The following is a 25832-nucleotide window of genomic DNA, read 5'->3' as shown; positions in this document are numbered from 1 at the left end:
ATTCCTGTAACTAACTGAGATACCTTCTCTAAATAAAAGCCATTATTATTATTATTATTATTATTTTATTATTATTATTATTATAAGACTGACAATACGACAGCAATGGAACAGTTTTTATTTTGGACCAACTACCATATATACTCGCGTATACGCCGACCCCCACACTGAACAGGTAAATTAAACACTAAAAAGTACATGACCCGCATATAAGCTGACCTACAACTTCGAGACATCTCAAGATGCACAAGGTATGTCTTCGATTTTCATTTCTTTTAAACAAGAAAAGTCCTGTTCTAAATGCATTTATTTAGGCAAAGTTATATTTTACAAAAATTACATGTATACTTTGGTGTGCATGATTATTAAAAAGAAATGATATATACTTGTTTGAAAAGTAATTTATTTAATTTTCTGTTTTCTTATTGTTTCTGCCTAATTTAGATTATTGTATAATTTTCTTGAACGATGACAAGAATTTAGCATTCGCAAGTTGCTAAAACACTACCTCTTCCTTTTGACTCGATTATTGTTTATTCATGCATTATTGCATTGGATAATTTATATCAGCGCACCGGTAATTACATTTTTACATTGCTTTGAAATTGTAAATACCTAACTCATTAAAATGTAATCCCAGTATGGCAACACAACAAACAAACAATATGGTTCGATGCTAATACCGTAAATGCTGAGTTGTAGTTTGCTTTGATGTAAGTGACCTTACACCACACTTTCACACCAAGAGGGAAAAAAACTCCCAATTTTTGGGGTCACTCCACGCATACCTCCCAATTTCATAATATCTTCTGATTTTTGCAGAGAACTCCCGATGATTATATTATGTCTTTGATTTTCATTTCTTCTAAACAAGAAAAGTCCTGTTCTGTTGTATCACCTGTGAATTATTGTTTTGACGAAATAATTACTTTATTATAAAGAATTCGCTTCTTCGCTAAATAGAATGTTAAGTTTAAACATTATTCACGTACATTACTGATTTTTTTACCTCTACATATAAAACTAAACCAGAACAAAAAAGTAAACCACAACAATAAAATTGTCCACAATTAATTTCAATCCCAAGAATGATCACCACGAATGCTTTAACTCCATCTGCTATAGCGCCATTCCCACGAAGGAAATTTACATGAGTGAACACATGGCATTTTTATACCATATATACCAATGATAATTACCATCGTTAAAAGAAGGAATGAAAATACATACCATGCAGCAAATGTGTCCTCAAAAAACTAATCCAGACTACATGTTTTATAATAAACAATACTAAATGCTCTAAATGCTTTACGAGTTGACAATAAGGGAATATGGTCGGGTATACAAAGAGGGGAAAATAGCTGCCACATGTAAGGTACCATGAGGCTGGCTATTTTCGTACCTTTAGTTCAACAAAATTGGGAATCCTTTATTTGCCATCCTTTATTTGCCAATCAATTGCTGGTGCCTGCGTAACACACAATAGTGAAGAACGTGGTTTTTGAATTACGGCAGAGAGCCAATTGTTTTCACAAAATAGTTGCATGGATAAGGATTAACTTTTAATTAGTCACACTGGCTTTCTTGCTTGCTTATTTAAGACTAATCTTTAGCTATTGTGCAGTTTGACCACAGCTGACCAGAATATGAAAATTGAAAATAGGGCACTTCACAGAGAAAAATGGCGAGTCTTTTTGTGAATTTCATGCATATTGGACCAGGAAGATAGATCAATATTTAGTGAAAACAAGGCTATAAAAACGCCACGAAAAACCTCCCGATTTAGGTCCCAATCTCTAACTTTTTTTATTCAGTCTCCCTACTTGGCTTTTGAAAAGTTCATAGGTACAATTAAACGTGCAAACCTTTTTAAAAATATTACCTCCATTTGTAGGATCGCTTATATCATTGAAAATGAGTAACTCTTGAGCGCATGATTCAACATAAATAAAACAGCTATTATTAGGACTAGCTGAAATGTTGTCTGAAACAATGAATAAAGCAAAATCTGCATCTAATATGTTTGGGAATTAGTAAGAATTTAAGTGACGCTATGCACGCTTTGCACTGTGTAAGTACTGCACATAATAGTTCAGCATGGTCTCCCTGGTAAACTCAACTGGCCCGCAAATTATGAAGTCTGCATTTACCTTTATTTAACATCGTGTTGGAGAAATCAGACAATATGCACATGCAAAATAATAACAAAATCAATCATAGCACTGTATAACAGTTTAATAATTGTCGGGTCACCGAAAGTTACTCTTTTTTATATGCCCATGTCTTAGGACACGGAACAAAATATTGTTTCATGTCCCAAGATTTACAGCCATTACAGCAGTCAACAAAAAGACCTAAAAACAGTCGAGTTTAGACATTGGCCCACAGAGAAGCCGACCCCCCCCCCTTCTAGGCCTTTATTTTTTCCTAAATTATTTGGCTTATATATAAGTACAGTGGAACCCCGCTATAACGCGCCCCGATTTAACGCGAATTTGGATATAACACAATCGTGGCGTGGCTCTTGAAATTTCATATATTCGCACATGAAGAAAAAAAATCTTCAAAGTACATGAAATAGTGTGTAAATACATTAGTATCATTATGGAGAGGAGATCGCGTATGGATTCCAATTTAATATGATCGTGGCGTGGTTCCTGAAATAGGGTGTAAAACGTTTATTATCATTTTGGGGAAGAGTTTGCGTATAAATTTTAATATAATACAATCGTGGCGTAGCTTCTGAAATTTAACAATATCACCAGGTTCTTAAAGTGTTATGCCAAAAAGAAACATTATCTGAAATGTTACTTATTACTGATCCAGTAAAAAAAGCCGCCAGCATGTTTGCTGGGCTTGGTGGTGTTATTAGACGCAATCAGTTGACCAGTAAATAATGTCCGCTTTATTAGCTGGAAATTGAAAGAGTATGAAATTGTTCATGCGTTCAGCTCTAAAAAAAATATATAAAAGTAACTCGTGACGTTTGCGGGCCTACTGCACTTAGTTCTTGGGTTTTACACGTGCATGGGGTTTGCTTATGAACTCATTATTAATTTCCTATTTTTTTATAAAAATATTTTACCATTATGGAAAAGCAAGTTCACAAACGCAATTTATTCTCTGCACTTTGCGCACAAAAAAAATTGATTATCATTTTGGGGAAGAGATCGTGTATGAAATTGAATACAATACGATATATAATACGATTGTGGCATGGTTCCTGAAATTTTAAATACATGTACGTGTATTTTTCTCGTACCCGGAAAAATACATTTTTTTTTAAAGTAAGAGAAATAGTGTGTAAAACGTTTACTATCATTTTGTGGAAGAATTCACTTATGAATTCGAATATAATACAATCGTGGCTTAGCTTCTGAAATGTGACAATTTCACCAGGTTTTTGAAGTCTTATGCCAAAATAAACATTATTGGAAATGTTACTTATTACTAGTCCATGAGTAAAGCCAGTAAGTTGTCTTTGTGATTGTCTTCAATTAATTCTGTATAGAATCAATGCTCCAACAATAGCCGACATGTGTTTCTTCTTTAACTGCATACACAACCAATCAGCTGGCAATGCGGTGGTTGATAAAAGATTCTCACAATTTCATAAACATCAATAAACGAAAGCTGCCAACATGTTTTCTGGGCTTGGCGGTGTTATTAGATGCAATTAGTTGACCAGTAAATAATTTCCGCTTTATTAGCTGGAAATTGAAAGGGTATGAAATTGTACATGCATTCAGCTTTACATTTTTCTTTAAAAAGTGACTCGTAACCAATGCAGGCCTACTGCACTTAGTTCTTGGGTTTTACATGCGTATGGTGTTTGTATATGAACTCGTTATTAATTTCCAATTTTTTAAAAAAATATTTTACCGTTATGGAAAAGCAAGTTCACAAACGCAAACCGTTCTCTGCACTTTGCGCCATGATTAGTATAGTAGTTTTCACACGTTTCTTTCAATAGTCACAAAATCTGAAGCAAAAGTTACATGTACGCTGAAAGCATGTGTTGATTTGTAATTATTCTGTTGTCGTTAAAACGAATAGGCGTACAAGCATTGATTATTGGAAATTTGTGATGGATAAATGTACACCGAAACGCATATGAGAAAATTTTAGCAGTATGAAATTTGTACAGACACCGTTCATACATCCTGTAACGTAATGAACAGTACACGTGCTGCGTCTTTCTTAACCTAATTTTGCTGTTAATTTTTTCCATTGAATTCAGACACATAATGATGTGTGACAAAATTATTGAATAGTTTAAATATGTATGCAATTTTTTGCAATGGAATTACATATTTTATGGATTAATTTCAAGCTCTGACGGTACGATATCAGACAGCAAGTAAACAGTGTTGATACTATGTTTATGCTATATATTAGACGTTGAATCCAGATACAATGATTAGGGGAAAAAATATTGAATATTATAAATCTGTATGCAATTTTTCAGTAGAATTACATGCATTATAGATGAACTCAATGCCACGACGGTACAATAGTAAACGGTGTTGATACCCTATTCATCATATACCATAGACATGAATACATGTGTATGTGCCAATGAGTTGTTCTCTCAAAGAAGTAAGATACTGCAAAACCCCACATTAACGCGACCCCGATATTAACGCGATCCAATTTTGTGCACCCCAATTATCACGTTATAGCGGGGTTCCACTGTATTATAAATGAAAACTACATGTCAATATTACATTCTATTCAGGATTCAGGACAAGTAGCAATAACATGTTTCAAGATGACAGCCATATTGAATGTCACATCAGCACCAGTTTATTTAAGACCAAGAAGATATTAAAAGAAGTCTTCCAGCAAGAACCCATGCTGGATTGACCACCCATTCTTAGGAAGTAGTGATAACAAGATTTTACCATCCATTCTTAGGAAGTAGTTATAAAAAGATTTTACTATCCATTCTTAGGAAGTAGTGATAACAAGATTTTACCATCCATTCTTAGGAAGTAGTGATAACAAGATTTTACCATCCATTCTTAGGAAGTAGTGATAACAAGATTTTACCATCCATTCTTAGGAAGTAGTGATAACAAGATTTAACCATCCATTCTTAGGAAGTAGTGATAAGATTTTACCATCCATTCTTAGGAAGTAGTAATAAGATTTTACCATCCATTCTTAGGAATTAGTGATAAGATTTTACCATCCATTCTTAGGAAGTAGTGATAAGATTTTACCATCCATTCTTAGGAAGTAGTGATAACAAGATTTTACCATCCATTCTTAGGAAGTAGTGGTAACAAGATTTAACCATCCATTCTTAGGAAGTTGTGATAAGATTTTACCATCCATTCTTAAGAAGTAGTAATAAGATTTTACCATCCATTCTTAGGAATTAGTGATAAGATTTTACCATCCATTCTTAGGAAGTAGTTATAACAAGATTTTACTATCCATTCTTAGGAAGTAGTGATAACAAGATTTTACCATCCATTCTTAGGAAGTAGTGATAACAAGATTTAACCATCCATTCTTAGGAAGTAGTGATAACAAGATTTAACCATCCATTCTTAGGAAGTAGTGATAACAAGATTTAACCATCCATTCTTAGGAGGTAGTGATAACAAGATTTAACCATCCATTCTTATAAAGTAGTAATAAGATTTTACCATCCATTCTTAGGAATTAGTGATAAGATTTTACCATCCATTCTTAGGAATTAGTGATAACAAGATTTTACCATCCATTCTTAGGAAGTAGTGATAATAAGATTTAACCATCCATTCTTAGAAAGTAGTGATAACAAGATTTAACCATCCATTCTAAGGAAGTAGTGATAAGATTTTACCATCCATTCTTAGGAAGTACGTGATAACAAGATTTTACCATCCATTCTTAGGAAGTAGTGATAACTAGATTTTACCATCCATTCTTAGGAAGTAGTGATAACAAGATTTTACCATCCATTCTTAGGAAGCAGTGATAAGATTTTACCATCCATTCTTAGGAAGCAGTGAAAACAAGATTTTACCATCCATTCTTAGAAAGTAGTGATAACAAGATTTTACCATCCATTCTTAGGAAGTAGTGATAAGATTTTACCATCCATTCTTAGAAAGTAGTGAAAACAAGATTTTACCATCCATTCTTAGGAAGTAGTGATAACAAGATTTTACCATCCATTCTTAGGAAGCAGTGATAAGATTTTACCATCCATTCTTAGGAAGCAGTGAAAACAAGATTTTAGCACCCATTCTTAGGAAGTAGTGAAAACAAGATTTTACCATCCATTCTTAGGAAGTAGTGATAAGATTTTACCATCCATTCTTAGAAAGTAGTGATAACAAGATTTTACCATCCATTCTTAGGAAGTAGTGATAACTAGGTTTTACTATCCATTCTTAGGAAGTAGTGACAACTAGATTTTACCATCCATTCAGGAGGAGTAGCAATAACATGATATTCAATATGGCTGCTGTGTTGACCAATCTGGCTGTCTGGGAAAAACCATTTTCATTTAGGACCATTCCAACATCCTAAGAAGTCGTCTGGTGAAAACCCCATGTCAATATGCCTTTTCATTCAGAAGCAGTAATGATAACAGGATTTTAAGCTAGCTGCCATGGTGGTCATATTGGAATCAGGTTAGAACCATTTTCATTTAGGACCAACATGACATCGTAACAAGTCTTTTTGTGTAAACCCCATGTTGATATAAGCAAACATTCTGGAGGAGTAGCAATAATGAGATTTTCAAGATGGCTACCATGGCAGCCATACTGGATGCCTGAGCAGTAACATTGTCATTTAGGACCAACCAGATCATGGAAGAATGTGTCTGTGTGTGTGTAGTTTCATGACAATGCTCCAAGTAGTTTAGAATGAGTAGGGTTAAGAAAATTGTGATGCTGACAGACAAGTGTTAGATGTTGTACAATAGCCATCAGGCCATCAAATACATTCAAATAAAACCCAATTCTAAATTTAAACAATGTTTTATGATTCTTTGTACAATGTTACCATACAAATACAGTCATACTAGAAGGTGTATACAAGGAGGGAAATGAGAAATCAGATTCATTTCAATTTTGGAGTTATCCTCATTTCAGAAATATTTTTGGGTTCACTACATAATACTGTAAGTTCCTCTCACATTTTCATTTATAATTTTGATAATTAAATTCTTTGTTCAGTTTTACAAAACTTGTTGGTTTTGCTTCTTTCTGTTTTTTAGTTTATGACCACTGAGTCATAACATTTGGTTTCATGTCTGATCTTTTTATATCTCAAATCATTTATAAAAAAATTCATAAGAAATGAAAGTGTAGTTTATTTATTCTGCATCACTCTTACTCACTCTTATGGAATCAAGTTAAATATATGACTATGATGATGACAGCAGATTACAATTGAGGCAGGAGACTTTGATGGAGACAGGAGACTGCAACTGTGGCAAGAGACTGATGGTGGCAAAAGACTACAACTGAGGCAGGAGACTATGACAGAGACAAGAGAGTACAACTGTGGTAAGAGACTTTGATGGTGGCAAAAGACTACAACTGTAGCAGGAGAATACAATTATGCCATGTCTTTATCACCTTCCACATTTCATGTCAAAATCTATCTCTCCCCATGTATACAGAACAATTTCAAGTTTGTTTGGAACAAATTCATAGACATTTATTGGGTACAGAATGTGGCATTTCAAAAGGAAGAATAATTACAATGATACAAATCAATACAAAAAGATCTGGCAATATGATGGATTATGTAGCACTACATGACTGGTATCGAACTGTCTTTGGGTGGCGCTCTATAGTTTCATATTTTGCATAGGGTTAGAATTTTAAGGAAAAAGAATTTCCCATGATTTCTTCACTGGTGATACTGACCATATAATAAAGACTTTGTATATCTTAGGTGCTGTTAAAAGAACTTTTAATTCCCTTTATTTTGATATATGATTGATGGGTGTAATTTAGGTTCTACAGTATACAGCTTGGGCTCACTTAAGATGTGCTTGTATAAAAAAACTGCTAGCTCCGCATGGTCATTTTCACTTCCTGGACTTCAGAGGTAAATTGTAGAAAAAAGAGCTGTTAACTTTTTTTCACTTTTCAGATATTTTGTAATTGGTTCATTGCACTTTCAGTAAATGCTATTGTCTACTTCAGCATAATTCGTTTTCCCTATTTTAATAACTGCTAAAGTTAGTGTACTTTTGATTAATTCTGGTTAATTTGTCAAGCACAGGGAGCATCCATTTTGTTCTACCATGTGCTTAGATCATGTACAATTTCCACAAGTACAGTATCCAAAGAAATGTCAGCCACATTACATAAAAGTAACATACAGGTATGCCAACATTATCTCCATTGTGCATGTTACAAATGCAAACAACTTCACCTTATCTATGTCACTCTCTCAAAAGTACCAAATAGCTGGTGATTGTAACACTACATGACTGGTATGGAATTGTCTTTGATTGTAACACTACATGGCCAGTATGGAATTGTCTTTGATTATAACACTACATGACTGGTATGGGATTGTCTTTGATTTTAACACTACATGGCCAGTATGGAATTGTCTTTGATTGTAACACTACATGTCTGGTATGGCATTGTCTTTGATTGTAACACTACATGACTGGTATGGAATTGTCTTTGATTGTAACACTACATGGCCAGTATGGAATTGTCTTTGATTGTAACACTACATGGCCAATATGAAATTGTCTTTGATTGTAACACTACATGGCTGGTATGGAATTGTCTTTGATTTTAACACTACATGACTGGTATGGAATTGTCTTTGACTGTAGCACTACATGACTGGTATGGGATTGTCTTTGATTGTAACACTACATGACTGGTATGGGATTGTCTTTGATTGTAACACTACATGACTGGTATGGAACTGTCTTTGATTGTAACACCACATGACTGGTATGGAATTGTCTTTGATTGTAACACTACAGGACTGGTATGGAATTGTCTTTGATTGTAACACTACAGGACTGGTATGGAATTGTCTTTGATTGTAACACTACATGACTGGTATGGAATTGTCTTTGATTGTAACACTACATGACTGGTATGGAATTTTCTTTGATTGTAACACTACATGACTGGTATGGAATTGTCTTTGATTTTAACATTACATGACCAGTATCGAATTCTCTTTAATTGTAACAGAGCATGACTAGTGAAGAGTTATCTTTGATTGTAGTACTACATGACCAGTATAGAGTTGGCTTTGATTGTTGATGTTGTAGTTGTTACAGGGTTTAACGCCATGTTTCAGCAACAAGATAGACTATACATGGTGGCCAGTATAAACGGTGGTGGAAGAACCTGGTAAAACACAGGAACGAAACACCAACCCACAAGAAGCTACTGGCAAGCTTTCTCACATACCCACATTGGCCAAACCCGAGACTCGAACCCACTCAGACAGAGGTGAAACAGCAGTGATTCGTAATGGTGAGTGCTTTAGGCCACTCGGCCATTCAGAGCCCCCACTCTGATTGTAAATCTACATGACAAGTTTGGATATGTCTCTGTAACACTATATGACCAGTACAGAGCTGTCTTTGACTGTAAAACTACATGACAGGTATGGAGTTGCCTTTGACTGTAACACTACATGACAAGTACAGAGTTGTCTTGGATTGTAACACGATATGACAGGTATGGAGTTGTCTTTGACTGTAACACAAAATGACATGTATGGAGTTGTCTTTGACAGTATGGTGTTGTCCTTGAGTGTAACACTACTTGACAAGTACAGAGTTGTCTTGGATTGTAACACGACCAGTACAGAACCATCTTTGGCAAGATAAATATCTTCTCATTATATATATAAAGTTGTCATATTCTGTTCCTCTGGAAACAATGTTCTTTGAGTGAACTCAATTAATGTATGTTACATTCTAAACCTGTAATCTGCTAATGCACCATTGGAAAGCTGTTAGGAAAATACAAATTAGAGTAAAGATGTATGTCAATATAAGCATTCTACAAATGAAGACAGGAAAATTTTGTGTCAATGCAAAGTTCCAGTATCTTGAAAGGATTAACTCTCTAAAAACAGAAAACAATTCCAGGAATTCAAGAAAGACCATTTCTTTCTTTTCACTGCTGAGTGTTAAAAGTATTTCTGGTATTCATCATCCGATTTAAGATTTTCAAATTAGCTGCTGTGGTGGCCATAGGCCATAATGGATGTCATAATGTCACAATTTGTATTTAGGACCAAACTGAAATCATTATAAATCTTCTAGTGGAACTCAATGTAATTATAACAATCCTTTCAAGGGGAGGAACTCCATGTCAATACAACCATCCTTTCAAGGGGAGTAACTCCATGTCAATAGCACCATCCTTTCAAGGGGAGTAACTCCATGTCAACAGCACTATCCATTCAAGGGGAATAACTCCATGTCAATAGAACTATCCTTTCAAGAGGACAAAGGTGGCGCTCACCAGATAATATGTACTTTTGAGAGAGTGACGTATGTAAGGTGAAGTAGTTCGCATTTAAAACATGCACAGTGGAGAGAATGTTTGCATACCTCTATGCTACATTAATGTAATGTGGATGATATTTCTTTTGGATATTGTACTTTTGGAAATTTTACATGATTTAAGCACACTGCTAACAAAAATGACTGCTCCCTTGTGTTAAAAAATCAGTCTGAATTAGTCTAAAGTACACTATACATAGCAGCTATTAAAATAGGGAAAATGAATTTTGCCAGACTAGACAATACCAGCTTCTGAAAGTGCAATGAATGAATTACCAAATATATAAAATGTAAAAAAAGTTATCGGCTCTTTTTTATACAATTGACCTCTGAAGTTCAGGAAGTGAAAATGACCAAGTAGAGCTAGCACTTTTTTGAAAGGTGCACATTTGAAGTAAGGCCAAGCTGTATACTCTATAACCCATAGTACACCCATCAATCATACACCAAAATAAAGGGAATTAAAGGTTCTTTGCATTATACCTAAGATATACAAGGTCTTTTTTAAATAGCCAGTATAACCAGTGAGGAAAGCCGGGGACATTCTTTTTCTTTAAATTCCTAACCCTATGCAAAATGCGAAACTGTATAGCGCCACCAAAGACAAAGATTCTCATGATGACTTTTGTGGTAGCCATATCTGATGCATGATTAGCAACATTTTCATTAGGACAAAATAAATCTACCGGTGAAAACCCCATGTTGATATGGCCATCCATTTAAACAAAAGTATAGATAAAAGTATTTTCAAGATGACTGTCATAGTGGTCATTCTGATGATCAGTTTGCAACATGTTTATTTAAGACCTACTGGACAACTCTACAGATTTAAACCCGTCATCAAAACAACTTTCAATTAAAAGTATTAGAGATAACAAGATTTTCAAGATAACCATGGTAGTGGCCATAGTGGACATCACACTGAAGCCTTTATAATTTTAGGACCAGCTAGACATCTAAGAAGTCTTCTGGTGAAAACCTTAGGCTCGTATGACTTTCTGGTTTTGAGGAGTGATAAAAACAATATTTTCAAGATAGCTGCCATACTGACCATGCTGGGGATATGACTGGCATCATTTCCATTTAGAAACTAGACATCTTAAAATGTTTTTGATAAAAACACAATGTCAATATGACTCAGCCAGGTAGGAGAAATGGCATTAAGGTTTTCTAGACGGTCATTGTGGCATCCATATTGGATATCGGATAAGCACCATTTTGATTTACAACCAACTACACATCATCAGAACTCTTTCAGCACACATTGTAATGGCCATCCTTTCTGGAGGAATAACAATACAGTGATTTTCAAGATGGCTACTGTTACAGTCATAATGTAAGTGCAAATATTTTGTTGCCTAATCTGTGTTTGTGTGATTTGGATTTTTAACATAGCTTTAACAATTTTTCAGTCATACTGCTACAATGTCTGCAGTATGACAGTTTATAGTGATGTCTAGCTATGCGGCATTATGCCACAGATATGTAGCATGACATCTCATCCAGTCACATTATCCTGATCCCAGGCCAACCAGTCCTAATACTAACCTCTTAATACTGATCACCAAGCAAGGCAGCAGTTAGTACCATTTTTGTAAGTCTTTAGTATGACTCAGCTGGGAATCAAACCCATGACCTCTCATATTTGAGACGGACGCTCTAACCACTAGGCCACCAGAGCGGTTTGTTTACTACTAACATTATAATACGTCTTCTGGTGAAAACCCCATTTCAATATGACTTTGTGTAAAGGAGGGGTAGCAATAATAAGGGAGGGGTAAGACCCCTTTGTGTAATGGGATGAAAACCTCATTTTAATATGACTATGTGTAAAGGAGGGGCAGTAATAATAAAGGAGGGGTAAGACCCCTTTGTGTAATGGGGTGAAAACCTCATTTTAATATGACTATGTGTAAAGGAGGGGTCAAGGTGGCTACTGTGGTGGTCATACTGTAAATCAGATTACCACTGTTCTCATTTAGGACCAACAAGACATCTCAAGAAGTCTTTGGTTGAAAAACATATGTTGATATGGACATCAATTCAAGAAGGTTAGTGATAACATGATTTTCAAGCTGACCACTATACTGGCCATGTTGGATGTCAGATCAGAACAATTTTCACTTACTTATGACCAATTAGATATCCTAAGAAGTATTCTGCTCTCACTGGAATCATTTTCACTTAAGACAAACTAGACATCATAAAAATTATTGTAGCAAAAGACCCATGTTGATATAACCAGTCATAGCTGAGATCAGATTAGATGTCTTAGCAGTACCATTTTCATTTAGGGCCAACCAGACCATGGGATGAATGTGTGTATCACTGCAATTCTCCATATCATTTACGGCCAACCAGACCATGGGATGAATGTGTGTATCACTGCAATTCTCCATGTCATTTAGGGCCAACCAGACCATGGGATGAATGTGTGTGTATCACTGCAATTCTCCATGTCATTTAGAGCCAACCAGACCATGGGATGAATGTGTGTATCACTGCAATCCTCCATGTCATTTAAGGCCAACCAGACCATGGGATGAATGTGTGTATCACTGCAATCCTCCATGTCATTTAGAGCCAACCAGACCATGAGATGAATTTGTGTATCACTGCAATCCTCCATGTCTCATTTAGAGCCAACCATTCCCTGGGATGAATGTGTGTATCACTGCAATCCTCCATGTCATTTAGGGCCAACCAGACCATGAGATGAATGTGTGTGTATCACTGCAATTCTCCATGTCATTTAGGGCCAACCGGACCATGGGATGAATGTGTGTATCACTGCAATCCTCCATGTCATTTAAGGCCAACCAGACCATGGGATGAATGTGTGTATCACTGCAATCCTCCATGTCATTTAGAGCCAACCAGACCATGAGATGAATTTGTGTATCACTGCAATCCTCCATGTCATTTAGAGCCAACCAGACCATGGGATGAATGTGTGTGTATCACTGCAATTCTCCATGTCATTTAGGGCCAACCAGACCATGGGATGAATGTGTGTATCACTGCAATCCTCCATGTCATTTAGGGCCAACCAGACCATGGGATGAATGTGTGTATCACTGCAATCCTCCATGTCATTTAGAGCCAACCAGACCATGGGATGAATGTGTGTATCACTGCAATCCTCCATGTCATTTAGAGCCAACCAGACCATGAGATGAATTTGTGTATCACTGCAATCCTCCATGTCATTTAGAGCCAACCAGACCATGAGATGAATTTGTGTATCACTGCAATCCTCTATGTCATTTAGAGCCAACCAGACCATGGGATGAATGTGTGTGTATCACTGCAATTCTCCATGTCATTTAGGGCCAACCAGACCATGGGATGAATGTGTGTATCACTGCAATCCTCCATGTCATTTAGGGCCAACCAGACCATGGGATGAATGTGTGTATCACTGCAATCCTCCATGTCATTTAGAGCCAACCAGACCATGGGATGAATGTGTGTATCACTGCAATCCTCTATGTCATTTAGAGCCAACCAGACCATGGGATGAATGTGTGTGTATCACTGCAATTCTCCATGTCATTTAGGGCCAACCAGACCATGGGATGAATGTGTGTATCACTGCAATCCTCCATGTCATTTAGAGCCAACCAGACCATGGGATGAATGTGTGTATCACTGCAATCCTCCATGTCATTTAGAGCCAACCAGACCATGGGATGAATGTGTGTATCACTGCAATCCTCCATGTCATTTAGAGCCAACCAGACCATGGGATGAATGTGTGTGTATCACTGCAATTCTCCATGTCATTTAGGGCCAACCAGACCATGGGATGAATTTGTGTATCACTGCAATCCTCTATGTCATTTAGAGCCAACCAGACCATGGGATGAATGTGTGTGTATCACTGCAATTCTCCATGTCATTTAGGGCCAACCAGACCATGGGATGAATGTGTGTATCACTGCAATCCTCCATGTCATTTAGAGCCAACCAGACCATGGGATGAATGTGTGTGTATCACTGCAATTCTCCATGTCATTTAAGGCCAACCAGACCACGGGATGAATGTGTGTGTATCACTGCAATTCTCCATGTCATTTAGGGCCAACCAGACCATGGGATGAATGTGTGTATCACTGCAATCCTCTATGTCATTTAGAGCCAACCAGACCATGGGATGAATGTGTGTATCACTGCAATCCTCCATGTCATTTAAGGCCAACCAGACCATGGGATGAATGTGTGTGTATCACTGCAATCCTCCATGTCATTTAAGGCCAACCAGACCATGGGATGAATGTGTGTGTATCACTGCAATTCTCCATGTCATTTAGAGCCAACCAGACCATGGGATGAATGTGTGTATCACTGCAATTCTCCATGTCATTTAGGGCCAAGCAGACCATGGGATGAATGTGTGTGTATCACTGCAATCCTCCATGTCATTTAGGGCCACCCAGACCATGGGATGAATGTGTGTGTATCACTGCAATTCTCCATTTCATTTAGGGACAACCAGACCATGGGATGTGTAAAGTTTCACTGCAATCTTAACAAGTAGTTTAGAAGTTGTGAAACAACACAACTGACTTAAAACAATGAAAAATATCCCATAAACCCTCCTGCCCAAAATCAATAGAATTTAAAAAACTCATTGGCAATGAGTTTTCATTTTTAGAACATTAATGGTGTACTTAACTTTGGATGCTACATAAATTTTACCTTTTAAAAATAAATGGCATAACTGTTTGCATCATGTTTTTAAAAGTTTTGAAGTTACATTATTTCTGAAACTAAGCTTCACAGCTCGGATGATGACTCAATCTTTTTTTCAGAAAGCAAATGGTTTTTTGTGTGAAAAGTGTGCAAGTAGAAGGAAAATTGGTATAAAAATGAAATGCATTTGAGAAAACTGGCAAAAGACAAAAAGGCATTACTTTTACCAAAAGCAGAACATAGATTGCACAAAAAAGTTTACTTTGTAGATGAAATGAGAGAACGGATGTAATAACTGTGAAATCTTTACCTTAGGATTTTCAAATTTCACTCCAGGTGGCAAGTTTTCCCTCAGTGCTTTGTCCATAAGGTTCATCCTTTCCTGTCAAAAAATAAACAATGTTCATGACAATGACATACTAATGATGGGCATTAAAAAATTGCCTTCATAATTATGACACATCTATGATGGGCATAAAAAAATTGCCTTTATAATTATGAATCATCTTCGATGGGCATTAAAAAATTGCCTTCATAATTATTCCATATCTATGATGGGCATAAAAAAATTGCCTTTATAATTATGACACATCTATGATGGGCATTAAAAAAATTGCCTTTATAATTATTCCATATCTATGATGGGCATTAAAAAAATTGCCTTTATAATTATGACACATCTGTGATGGGCATTAAAAAAATTGCCTTTATAATTATTCCATATCTATGATGGGCATAAACAAATTGCCTTCATAATTATGACACAAGTATGATGGGCATTAAGAAACTAATCTTCTCAGTATGTGTCAGCTTGATAGGAAACCAAGAAAATGCAGAACTTCATTGACTAACATCAGTTATCAAACACTGCAAAATTCATTTGAAATTCCAAGGGACTAAATCAGTCTCATCCTAGTTTATTTGTGAATCATTACATAATCCCATCTTGGGTGTTAAGGTTACCTGAATCTAAAGTGCCATGGTGAATCATTAACGGTCAGAAAGTTGTAATAATAACCTTTACAAATTCAAGCTGTTTAAACCTCACTACCATTCACCAAATTTTTTAATGCATTTACTACATGAACTAGCAATCACATTTTGTCATTCCTTCCACAAGAGAAGATCTTGACACAAAAGGTTTGGCAAGCAACTGTATGAAGTCAGTAACATCAGATGAAAGACATCGTAAGTTGTCCCCAGAATTATATACCTCAAGGGCTTATATATATTATACCATATAAAGGGTTTTTAGTATACATTACACTTTACAACTGCAATAAGTATACAATATAACTGCATTTAGTATGCACTATACTATATAACTGCATTTAGTATGCACTATACTATACAAGTGGATTTAGCATACATTATACTATATAACTGTAATTAGTATAAATTATACTATATGAATACATTTAGTATACATTAAACTATATAACTGCATTTAGTATATATTAAACTATATAATTGTATTTGGTATACATTATACTACATAACCGCATTTGGTAAACATTATACTATATAATTGTATTTAGTATAAATTATATAACTGTATTTAGTATATGTTATACTATGTGGCTCCATTTACTATACTAATGTGACTGATAAGTATTCTCCAAGAAGCATTGCTTTTGTCCTTGGATAAATTCTTGGATCAGTTATTAGTAGAATAGGTATTAAGAGGAGGCAATGCTGATCATCCTACCTCGATGACAGACACCCTAGAGGGAATAGGATTTGTCCCTTCCTGAGGGTAAACTGCATTCCTAGTGTCAAAACAGCAAAACTGATCAGCGATAACAGTACCAAATTGACTATCTGAGTAAAATACCAGGCAAACTGCATCTTTTATGTCTTGAATCACCATGTTTCAGCCAAAAGTAAAGCTTGCAGCAATAGTTCTGATTTCACGAGGCATCTTGAGATCTTGGAAAATGATGCACATGTTACCCACTTTTTCTAATGTGCCAGGGTTTGAGGTTATATCCTCCTTCATCGGCATGACCAGAAGAAATAGGCATTGCCAGGCTCCCTTGGGACTTCTCTGTGTGCTTTACATGTGTTGGAGTGCACAAACCAGGTCCTGCATCACTGTCACCCTAGATTCATCAAAGGAGATGAGAGGACCATTGACAAGACTTTCATTGTCCATTAATGGCAGCCTGTTCTACACTATGAAGCAAGGATGTGCTAGCAGGACCATGGAACCATCCAATCTCAACTGTAGATAGTTCCAGTCCACCAATAGGGGCATACTACTATGCTGACCACGCATGTTGAATCTAGAGCTATCAAGACACACTTTGTATGATAGCAGCTTCAAAGAGGCACTGGCTAACGGCTCAAACTGATTTGAATTGAGCCATGTCAGTATATATATGATAAATTCCACTAAGAAAACAGGGTGAGCAATTCTGGCCTATTAAATTCAAAATTGGCTAAAGGGTCTGATAAATCCTTATAATGACTTGCATGAACCTGAATGTGTCTGAGATCAGGGAGCAGTAGCCTTGTAGTAAATGCTAACTGTTTTACTCCTCAAAGAGCTTAGGAGATACAAAAATTAGCCAATTGTGGGACTGAGGCACTCACATATGTTACAAAATACCTGATATGGCCTGGCTAGGCCACCACAGATTCCAGTATTATTAAGGTGACATGTTGGGCCCACCATAGTAGTTTTGTAAATATGATTTTTCCTTGCAATGATGCATAAATTGCTTGTGCAGCAGTGAATAATACATGCTACCATGCATGACTATATATATAGGGATCTTGACTGGGACAGCCATTAGAGAGGAGCTCTTTGTATGTTTATATGTCAGTGTTATCATCATTGTTTTGCCTAGCTCGAGCCAATGAGCTGGGTGAGTTGCATTCTTTTTAGTTCCAATTAATGTTCAATGTTATATTATATGCTTGCATTGTTTTATCATACTTTTAGTTTAATTCACCAAAAGTTTATGAAATTTGGTAGCGAGAGATGGTACGATTCAGATTATAGATAGGGATATGAACATATATGCAGTACTCCTGTTTGTAGGTTATCCTGTCTCTATTATAACTAATATTGATTTATATATATATATATATATATATATATATATATATATATATATATATATATATATATATATATATATATATATATATATATATATATATATATATATATTAGAGTTTAGTATATCATATTTGTTGTTTAGCCAATCAATGGTATGCTATTCGTACATTACAAAAATCGTACATAAGGAAATATTTGAGGTGTGTTAATATTAATTCATTTGAAACGCTCAGATGTTTATAATCTGAATGATAATTAGGAAGCAGATTATTTGGAAAGCTGTTTTCTCATATTCAGCTAATGAGGTGTGACTGACTAGGTGAGGATAACTAGGTGAGTGACTAGGTGTGGGTGACTAGGGGTGGATAAATGGATGCGGACTGACTAGATGTAGCTAGAGGCCACAGTAGTAGAGATGAAAGACCACAAGAAGTGTCTAACATGTGTGTGCATGGAAAACTTAGGTGGTTAAAGTGACCAAGACAGGAAAGTGGGTCAAGAGCATCATATGAAATGTCAAGTAAACACTGGTCATATGTATGAGAAATGTCATAATAGTGTTTGACTATACAGAGAAATGTCAGTATAGTGTTTGACTATAACGAGAAATGACATAATAGTGTTTGATGATACAGAGAAATGTCAGTATAGTATTTGACTATAAGAGAAATGTCATAGTGTTTGACTATAAAGAGAAATGTCAGTATAGTGATTGACTATAGAGACAAGAGGCACGGTAATGTTTGACTATCTAAGATAATGTCACAGTCTCAGTCACTGAATATTCCAAATAGTTATTTATTTGTTCTTCACCATTGTATTCCATTGGATCCATGCTATGTACCTTTGTATTTATTTCAGTGTCCTGTTTCTTTATTTAACAATCATTAGTGCAAGAGGACAATAATTTTTTTCATTGCGACCCAAATACATGCTTGTTATTTCTTAAATCCCATTCAGTATCAAAGGGTCTTTGCTCGATTACGTTACAGCATAAATCTGTTAATTTGGCCTAACCACCATCCCATCCCCACTTTGAGAATATAGGCCACCACCATAGAACTGCCAGTCGTAATAATTGGTTCTTCCAGAAATGAAACACCTTCATTTCTAGAAGTTTAATGTGCAGAGGTAAGTAATTATGGCCTCTATTTGCCACAATAGATGGGCTCCACACCTTTCTGTACATTTTGTAATTTCAGTTTGGTGTTTATCAGGAAATGTACTGCTGTGAGCTTTTGTTGGTTGCTCCACTAGTACAGTAATGACACTACTTACCAGGAAATGTACTGCTGTGAGCTTTTGTTTGTTGATTCACTAGTACAGGAATGACAATACTTTATCCAAGTCCATGATCTGTTGATCTATTTGACAGGAAAAGGGGCACCATCAAGTAAAAAGGGATTTTTGAAAAGGGCATTATGAAAAATTGCCTAAGGAAAATCAATTCTGCTGTCATACTCAGAGTAGGCCAAGCAGCTGCAAAATCTCCCTCTTGCTGAGATCCACTCACCTTCCAGAAATCCACTCTGAGAGCTAGATAATCTGTGCCACATAAAACTGAAGGAGGCAAACGAATATTGAGGCTTGTAAACAGCTAGATGGACAAAATGCTGGAATGGGGTTAGGTCCAATTTGTCCCAAATGAACAGAAACACTAATAAATTCAAAAGGTAAAGAAAATCATATCAGCCCTTAACCAAAGATAAATTTACCATGTGTTTTTGGAGAACATTGTTGAAATGTAGCTTTAGGGGGGCTAAAACTAATTTTAATTATGCAGTACTTACATGTCACTATTGCTTAGCTAATCTATTTGCATGCCGAAAATATACTGTCTGTGTGATGTAAATACATCCATCCAGAGTGGAGACAAAGTCAGTATGACCCTTTGACCTTTTTCACACCACTGTCACATGGGTGGAGGATATTCGGCAATAGCGACAGGTAAGTATTGATAATTAAAATTAGTTTCGATGTCAAACTGATCAAAAACAGAGAAACTAAATGTATTCACCACAGAGGGAGTGGTCCACTTCTACAGAATGTTCATGTCTGAGTAACACACTGTGCCATAACAATAGAACCCAGAGAAAAAATGCCTGTACTCTCTTGTGCTAATGAGCAGAGGTAAAGGGAGGAAAAGGCATTATGGGAGTGCCAAAAAGCTGCTTTCATAATATCCTCCAGAGAGGACTGATTAAAGTAGGCCCATGAGATAGCAACAGCTTGAACCTCATGGGCTTTAAGTTTCATAAAGGTGAGGTCTCGATCAGTGAGAGACTAGTAGGCTCATTTGCTTGTCATGACAATCCACCAGGAGATAGTAGCAACTGAAATGTCTACGGAGCCCTTAATAGGGAGAGACATTTCCTACCCGATTTTTTTGCTTTGGAAACATTAAGATAGAAGCAAAGAGAACATATGGGGCATGAAAGTCTGTCTTGATCATCCCCTGCACATATTTTATGGAGACTGGAAATCTCTATGGGTAAGGGAGCTACTGAAGGTAACTGATTTTTTGCAAGAAAACCAGGTTGTCAGAGGAGGGAAACATAGTCACAGTTCTTAATAAACCTAAGACAGCAAGAGTCAATGGACAAGGCATGAATTTCACTTCTTCATCTTGCCAAGGCAAGGGCAAGAAGTAACAGTTTTGAATGTGAGATCCAAAAAGAAAGCTTCACTCAATGGTTCATAAAGGGCTTTGGTTAATAACCAAAGAAAACAGGAAAGATTCCATCTGGGCACAAGGGAGCAGGAAACAGGACTCTGAAGTTCAAAAAAAATCGGCAGGATGCTGTTGTTGTTGTAGGGTTTAACGCCATTTTTCAGCACAAGATAGGCTTTGCATGGCAGCCAGTATAAATGGTGGAGGAAGAACCCAGGAAAACCCTGGAAAGAACCACTGACCCACGAGAAGCTACTGGCAAGCTTTCTCTCATACCCACACTGGCCGAATTTGAGACTCAAACCCACGCAAACAGAGGTGAGATGGCAGTGATCCGTAATGGTGAGCCATTCGGAGCCCCACACACAGTAAGATGCAGATCTGAACCAATGTGCCCTGCATGAATTGAAGTGTGTTGGAGTTGGAGTTCAGCAATGGAAGTTACAGAAGGCTGGATAGGATCAATGTGTTTCCTACTGCACCAAAAAAAGTTTCTCAAACTGGCATCATAAACTTTGGATAAAGAAGCTCTCCTGGCTTGAATGACGCAACTGGTGACTCTGTCTGAAAACTTGTTCTGGTGGAGAGATCGTTTGAGATGAACCAGTCGTGAAGGTGGAGAATGTCTGGGCTGTCGTGGAGAATTGAAAACAGGGACTGAGTGGTGAAGAGACCATTCTGTGAGGATGGCTCGATCTATTGTGGACAGGCCCAGAATGTGGAAAACTCGGATTGTGACTTGATGAGTGAGGAGGTGGTCAAGCAAGAATTTGTGGATTGGACTAGGGTTGCGCTTGCTTGAAAAATTTGGCAGATGGTCCCTGAGGACGATTTGCATGACCTCATTTCCTGCTTAATTGAGATGAACCAGGAGTGAAGGTAAAAGAGCGATGTTGATGATTGAGCAAGTCTTGAGAAGTCATGGTAGGAATGAGGCCCCCAAAAAGAGTCTTGGCTTCTAGAGGATCAGCCCTTAGAAAGTCTCTACTGTGGTTAAACAAGACCTTCGACAAGTCTAATGCAGCATCATGATGGATGGCAAAAATTCCACCAATAATGCCAAGGCAACAGATAGTACATGCTGGGATGTTTTGGCCATGTTGTGATGCAGCTGGATTCAATGGGGCCTCTCTCAGCATACTAAAGGAAGTAGCTGAGAATTGGTCAGCATGTGAGGCTATAGTTACATGTAACTGGTTTTCTGTTCCATGGCATCAATTGTTTTAATGGGAAGGCATGCCCAGGATCCCAAAGAAATACTTTGGTTGCATCAACATCCAAAGGAGGAGGTTTAATAGGGAATGTACCTGGTAGCCTGAAGAAGTGATAATGGGTCTGAACATAGAGGGAGGAACAGATCATTCTCTATGCTGTCTACCAATATTTTGGTCTGGTGAAAACCTCTGATATTTCCTCAATCACAGATGAATGTGGGAGAAGTAAGAGGTCTGGTTGAGGTGGTACCCCAGAGATCTTTTCCAAACCAGAAAGGATCTTTTCTTTTTGGACTGTGTGCCAGATGGTTTGGGGCACAGGTCAGGTGTGTGTGTGTAACAAACGATAAACCATGTTTACCACCTTATCAAATGACCAGACCTCCTCTTCTTCTTCATCCACCTGTGATGAGGGAGTGGGCCTGAGAGGTGTCATTGCCACAGCTTCTGTCTCAAACTCAGTGGAATCAATGAGGATGGAGAGAACATTATCATCCTCATAGTCAAGGACAATATGGAGTTGGATAGCGGCTGGGCATCACTATGTCCCTTGTGTTGCAGTTCCTGGTTGATCAGGAGGTGCGGAGGGGAGATGAGAATATCTATCTACCCTCGATGATATAACACTTGTAGCCTTCCTAAAGGAAACTACTTGCCAGGGTGAGGTGATGTTGAGACACAAACCGCTGCATCACTTCAATTGGTATGGCAAGGTCATGGGAGTATAATGAACCAAGGTCCCTCAGGAGGAAGTCCCACATCCCATAAGGGTTCATAGGTATATTTGGATAAGGGGGACACCAAAATGGTCCCCATGCCTAGCCTCAGTCCTGCATATGGATTGTAAATCCTACACAGGGTGGGATGGTTGAGGGAGGAGAGGGGGAAGCTTGGTCCTGACCCCGTCCAAGTACTATGTGGTTGATGAGTGATAAACGGAGAAGACATCATCTTCATTCTTTGCATCATGTGTGTGATATGTTGTCTCCCTAATGGAAAGGGCCAACATGTTGCCAGAGGCACAATATTTATTGTGCAGCCCAACTTCCATGATGAGATGGAGCACCCACTAACATGATGCTCAACCTCCCTAAAGGGAGGGTGCAACCAATGATTTCGGTGCTCAACCTAATTCAAGAGAGGGTGCAACCCACTTTTGCAATGCTCAACCTCCTTGAAGGGAGGGTGCAACCTATTGCAGTGCTCTACCTCACCGATGGAAGGGTGCAACCTACCATCATGGTGATCTACCTCCCTAATGGGAGGGTGCAACCTACAGTCACACTGCTCTACCTTCCTAACAGAAAGAAGCAACCCTCTACCTGAAGTGTGAATGCTGTTAGGGACACGAGAACTTTCCATCATATCCCTACAGGCTAAAGTTGAACAGCTTTGGAATGTCGTGATACTCCTTCTGGAGGGGCTTCAACAGCCCCTGAAGATGTTCCTAACATGTGAGATCAGGAAGAAAAGCCATAAAAATTGGATGAAGAAGAGGGAATGTTCTTCCATCTTTTATATTTACATTTGGAATTACTAGATTCCAGGTGTTGGAAGACCACAAATCATAAATAGTGCAATGGTTTTTCCGAGTGCACCTGCAGCACTTGATGCAGTCTGTTTGGGTATCCCAACAAGGCCATTTTGTGGCCCGACTGCCCCACAAACTGTTTTGCTGACATTTTTTGTTTTTATTTTGTAGCGGTGTGGTCCCTTGTTGTCGTGAAACTCGACTTACACAAGAATAAACAAAGAATGTAAGTATTTCCTTATTATTTAATGAAACAAGATACTCCAGTTCTGATATCTGTTTATTGAGGTAACATGCAAATACATGAATGTCAATGGGAGCATTGTATTAAGTTATAATTATTTTATCAAGTTGAAAATAAAATTTATGGAGGAAATGATGTCCTCAACATTTGAGCGAGGCCTGTTATTGTTCCTAGAACATAGGGACTTACTCGTACCATTCAGTTAATATATTAAGTAAAAGTGTCTACCACCACGGGTAGTACTTGAGGAAGCTTCTAAATTCCTGTAAATAATGAAGTTCTAAGGGGAAGAAACAAAAAGCTACAATACGACTTCTAGAATGAATGGACAATAGTAACACTGAGGATTACTAAACACCATAGAAAAAGACAGACCGCTAACTGCAATACATTAGTTGTCCACAGGCATAATTTCCTGGTCACACAGCTTCAGATGTATGTACAGCATGGTGTCTGTGAAATGAATGACATATGGGTACATCTACCTTCTGTGCACGACTATGCGACAGAGTGGTGTGCAAAAGGTCAAAGGGTCATACTGACTTTATCTCCACTCTGTGAGGATGTATTCACATCATATGGATGGTATATTTTTGGCATGAAAATAGATTAGCCAAGTAATAGTGACAGGATAAGTAATTGCTGCCTTTATATATGCCACCACAACTACTGACAAGGTCAATCAAAAGTTGCAGCAAACACAGTTGATGGTCTTGGTGAAAACTCATTGTCTGATGTTGAGGCAAAATGGGAGAGCATGAAATTTATAAATGGTTCCTTGGAAACCAAACTGAAGGCGTGTATAGGAACATGAAAGTATGTACTGGTTAATTATAAAATGACCACAAATGAATCCCTTTTACTGAATTTCAGACCGATCAAGCCATTTTGAACTTTGAGATGGCTGTGTATTTTATGAGCAGCTGAGGTCTATGACTGGTTCTGAGATTCCCATTGATCTTGCATACTAGAAACAGTATGAAGCAAATTCTTCGAGAGTCATGCACCATCTCCACTGCCCATTTTGTAAAGTAACAATTAGATTTCCTTCTGTACAAATGAAAACCAAAGCTCCAGAGAAACAGCTTTGCTTCTCCATTCATTCTTGGGGAATTAGGTTGATCCACATGGTTAAAAAATGAAGGAGCCTTGTGCCCACCCAAAGACTGCCTGTAGGTGTTTGGGGTGGCAAGTAAACATCAGCTGTTTGGAGACTAGGGGGAGGGAAAACTTTGTTTTCCCTTTATTACATTTTGTCCAAGCCACTTTAAAATTGTATTGCATATGTTTCAATGTAGGATATGCATAGAGCAGATCAAAGTTATCTTTGTACTCACTGGGGAAGTAATTCTCATTCGTTATGTACTCTGTCAAAATCAGAACAAAATTGGTGGGGGCTGGGACTAGGTTCTGCCATCATCCCTGTGTATGGTTTGATATATCCCCAAAGGATAAGCCATAAAGATCTGTGACAGTGCTTGCATCAGTGGCCAAACAACACCACAGTTTCTCATGCTAATGTTATGTATATCTATACTGTGTGCTTAAATTTTGTCTGTGATTGAGTTTAATGCCTACCTAATTTTTGTCCCTAGGAAATTCTATTGTGTCTTAGGTGAATTAAAACTAGGATATATAGGATTTGGTAAACAATTTATTCATTTCTGTTTTATATCAGTCACTGGAAATCTATGATCAGAGTTTATAGTTGTGTTCCAATTTAATTTCAAATGAATTATTTAAATTATTCATTGGAATTACAATGTGCTCACTTACATTCAAACTAAAACACTACTTTGGGATTATTAAGAACTCATTCAAAGACCTACTGGATTGTATCAATGTGGTACATGAACACATTCAAGACTGTTGCTACATTAGCACATTTTAAACT

At 37.2% G+C, this 25832-nt stretch overlaps 1 protein-coding gene across 3 annotated transcripts in view; it reads right to left on the bottom strand.

Moving 5' to 3' along the window:
* Positions 1–25832, bottom strand: part of LOC149779370 (uncharacterized) — an 85847-nt gene that overhangs the window by 10515 nt on the left and 49500 nt on the right. For all 3 annotated transcript variants that reach the window (XM_089940002.1, XM_089940000.1, XM_089940001.1), the window contains exon 8: positions 15522–15593. In XM_089940002.1, coding sequence (XP_089796128.1) covers positions 15522–15593 — 72 coding nt within the window. The remainder of the gene's footprint in view (positions 1–15521; positions 15594–25832) is intronic.

Source organism: Sinohyriopsis cumingii, chromosome 17 (genome assembly GCF_028554795.1).
Source record: "Sinohyriopsis cumingii isolate HCF-2022 chromosome 17, ASM2855479v2, whole genome shotgun sequence".
Classification (NCBI taxonomy): Eukaryota; Metazoa; Mollusca; class Bivalvia; order Unionida; family Unionidae; genus Sinohyriopsis; species Sinohyriopsis cumingii.
The sequence above is the reverse complement of the archived record's forward strand: the minus strand, read 5'-3'. Positions and strand labels throughout refer to the sequence as shown.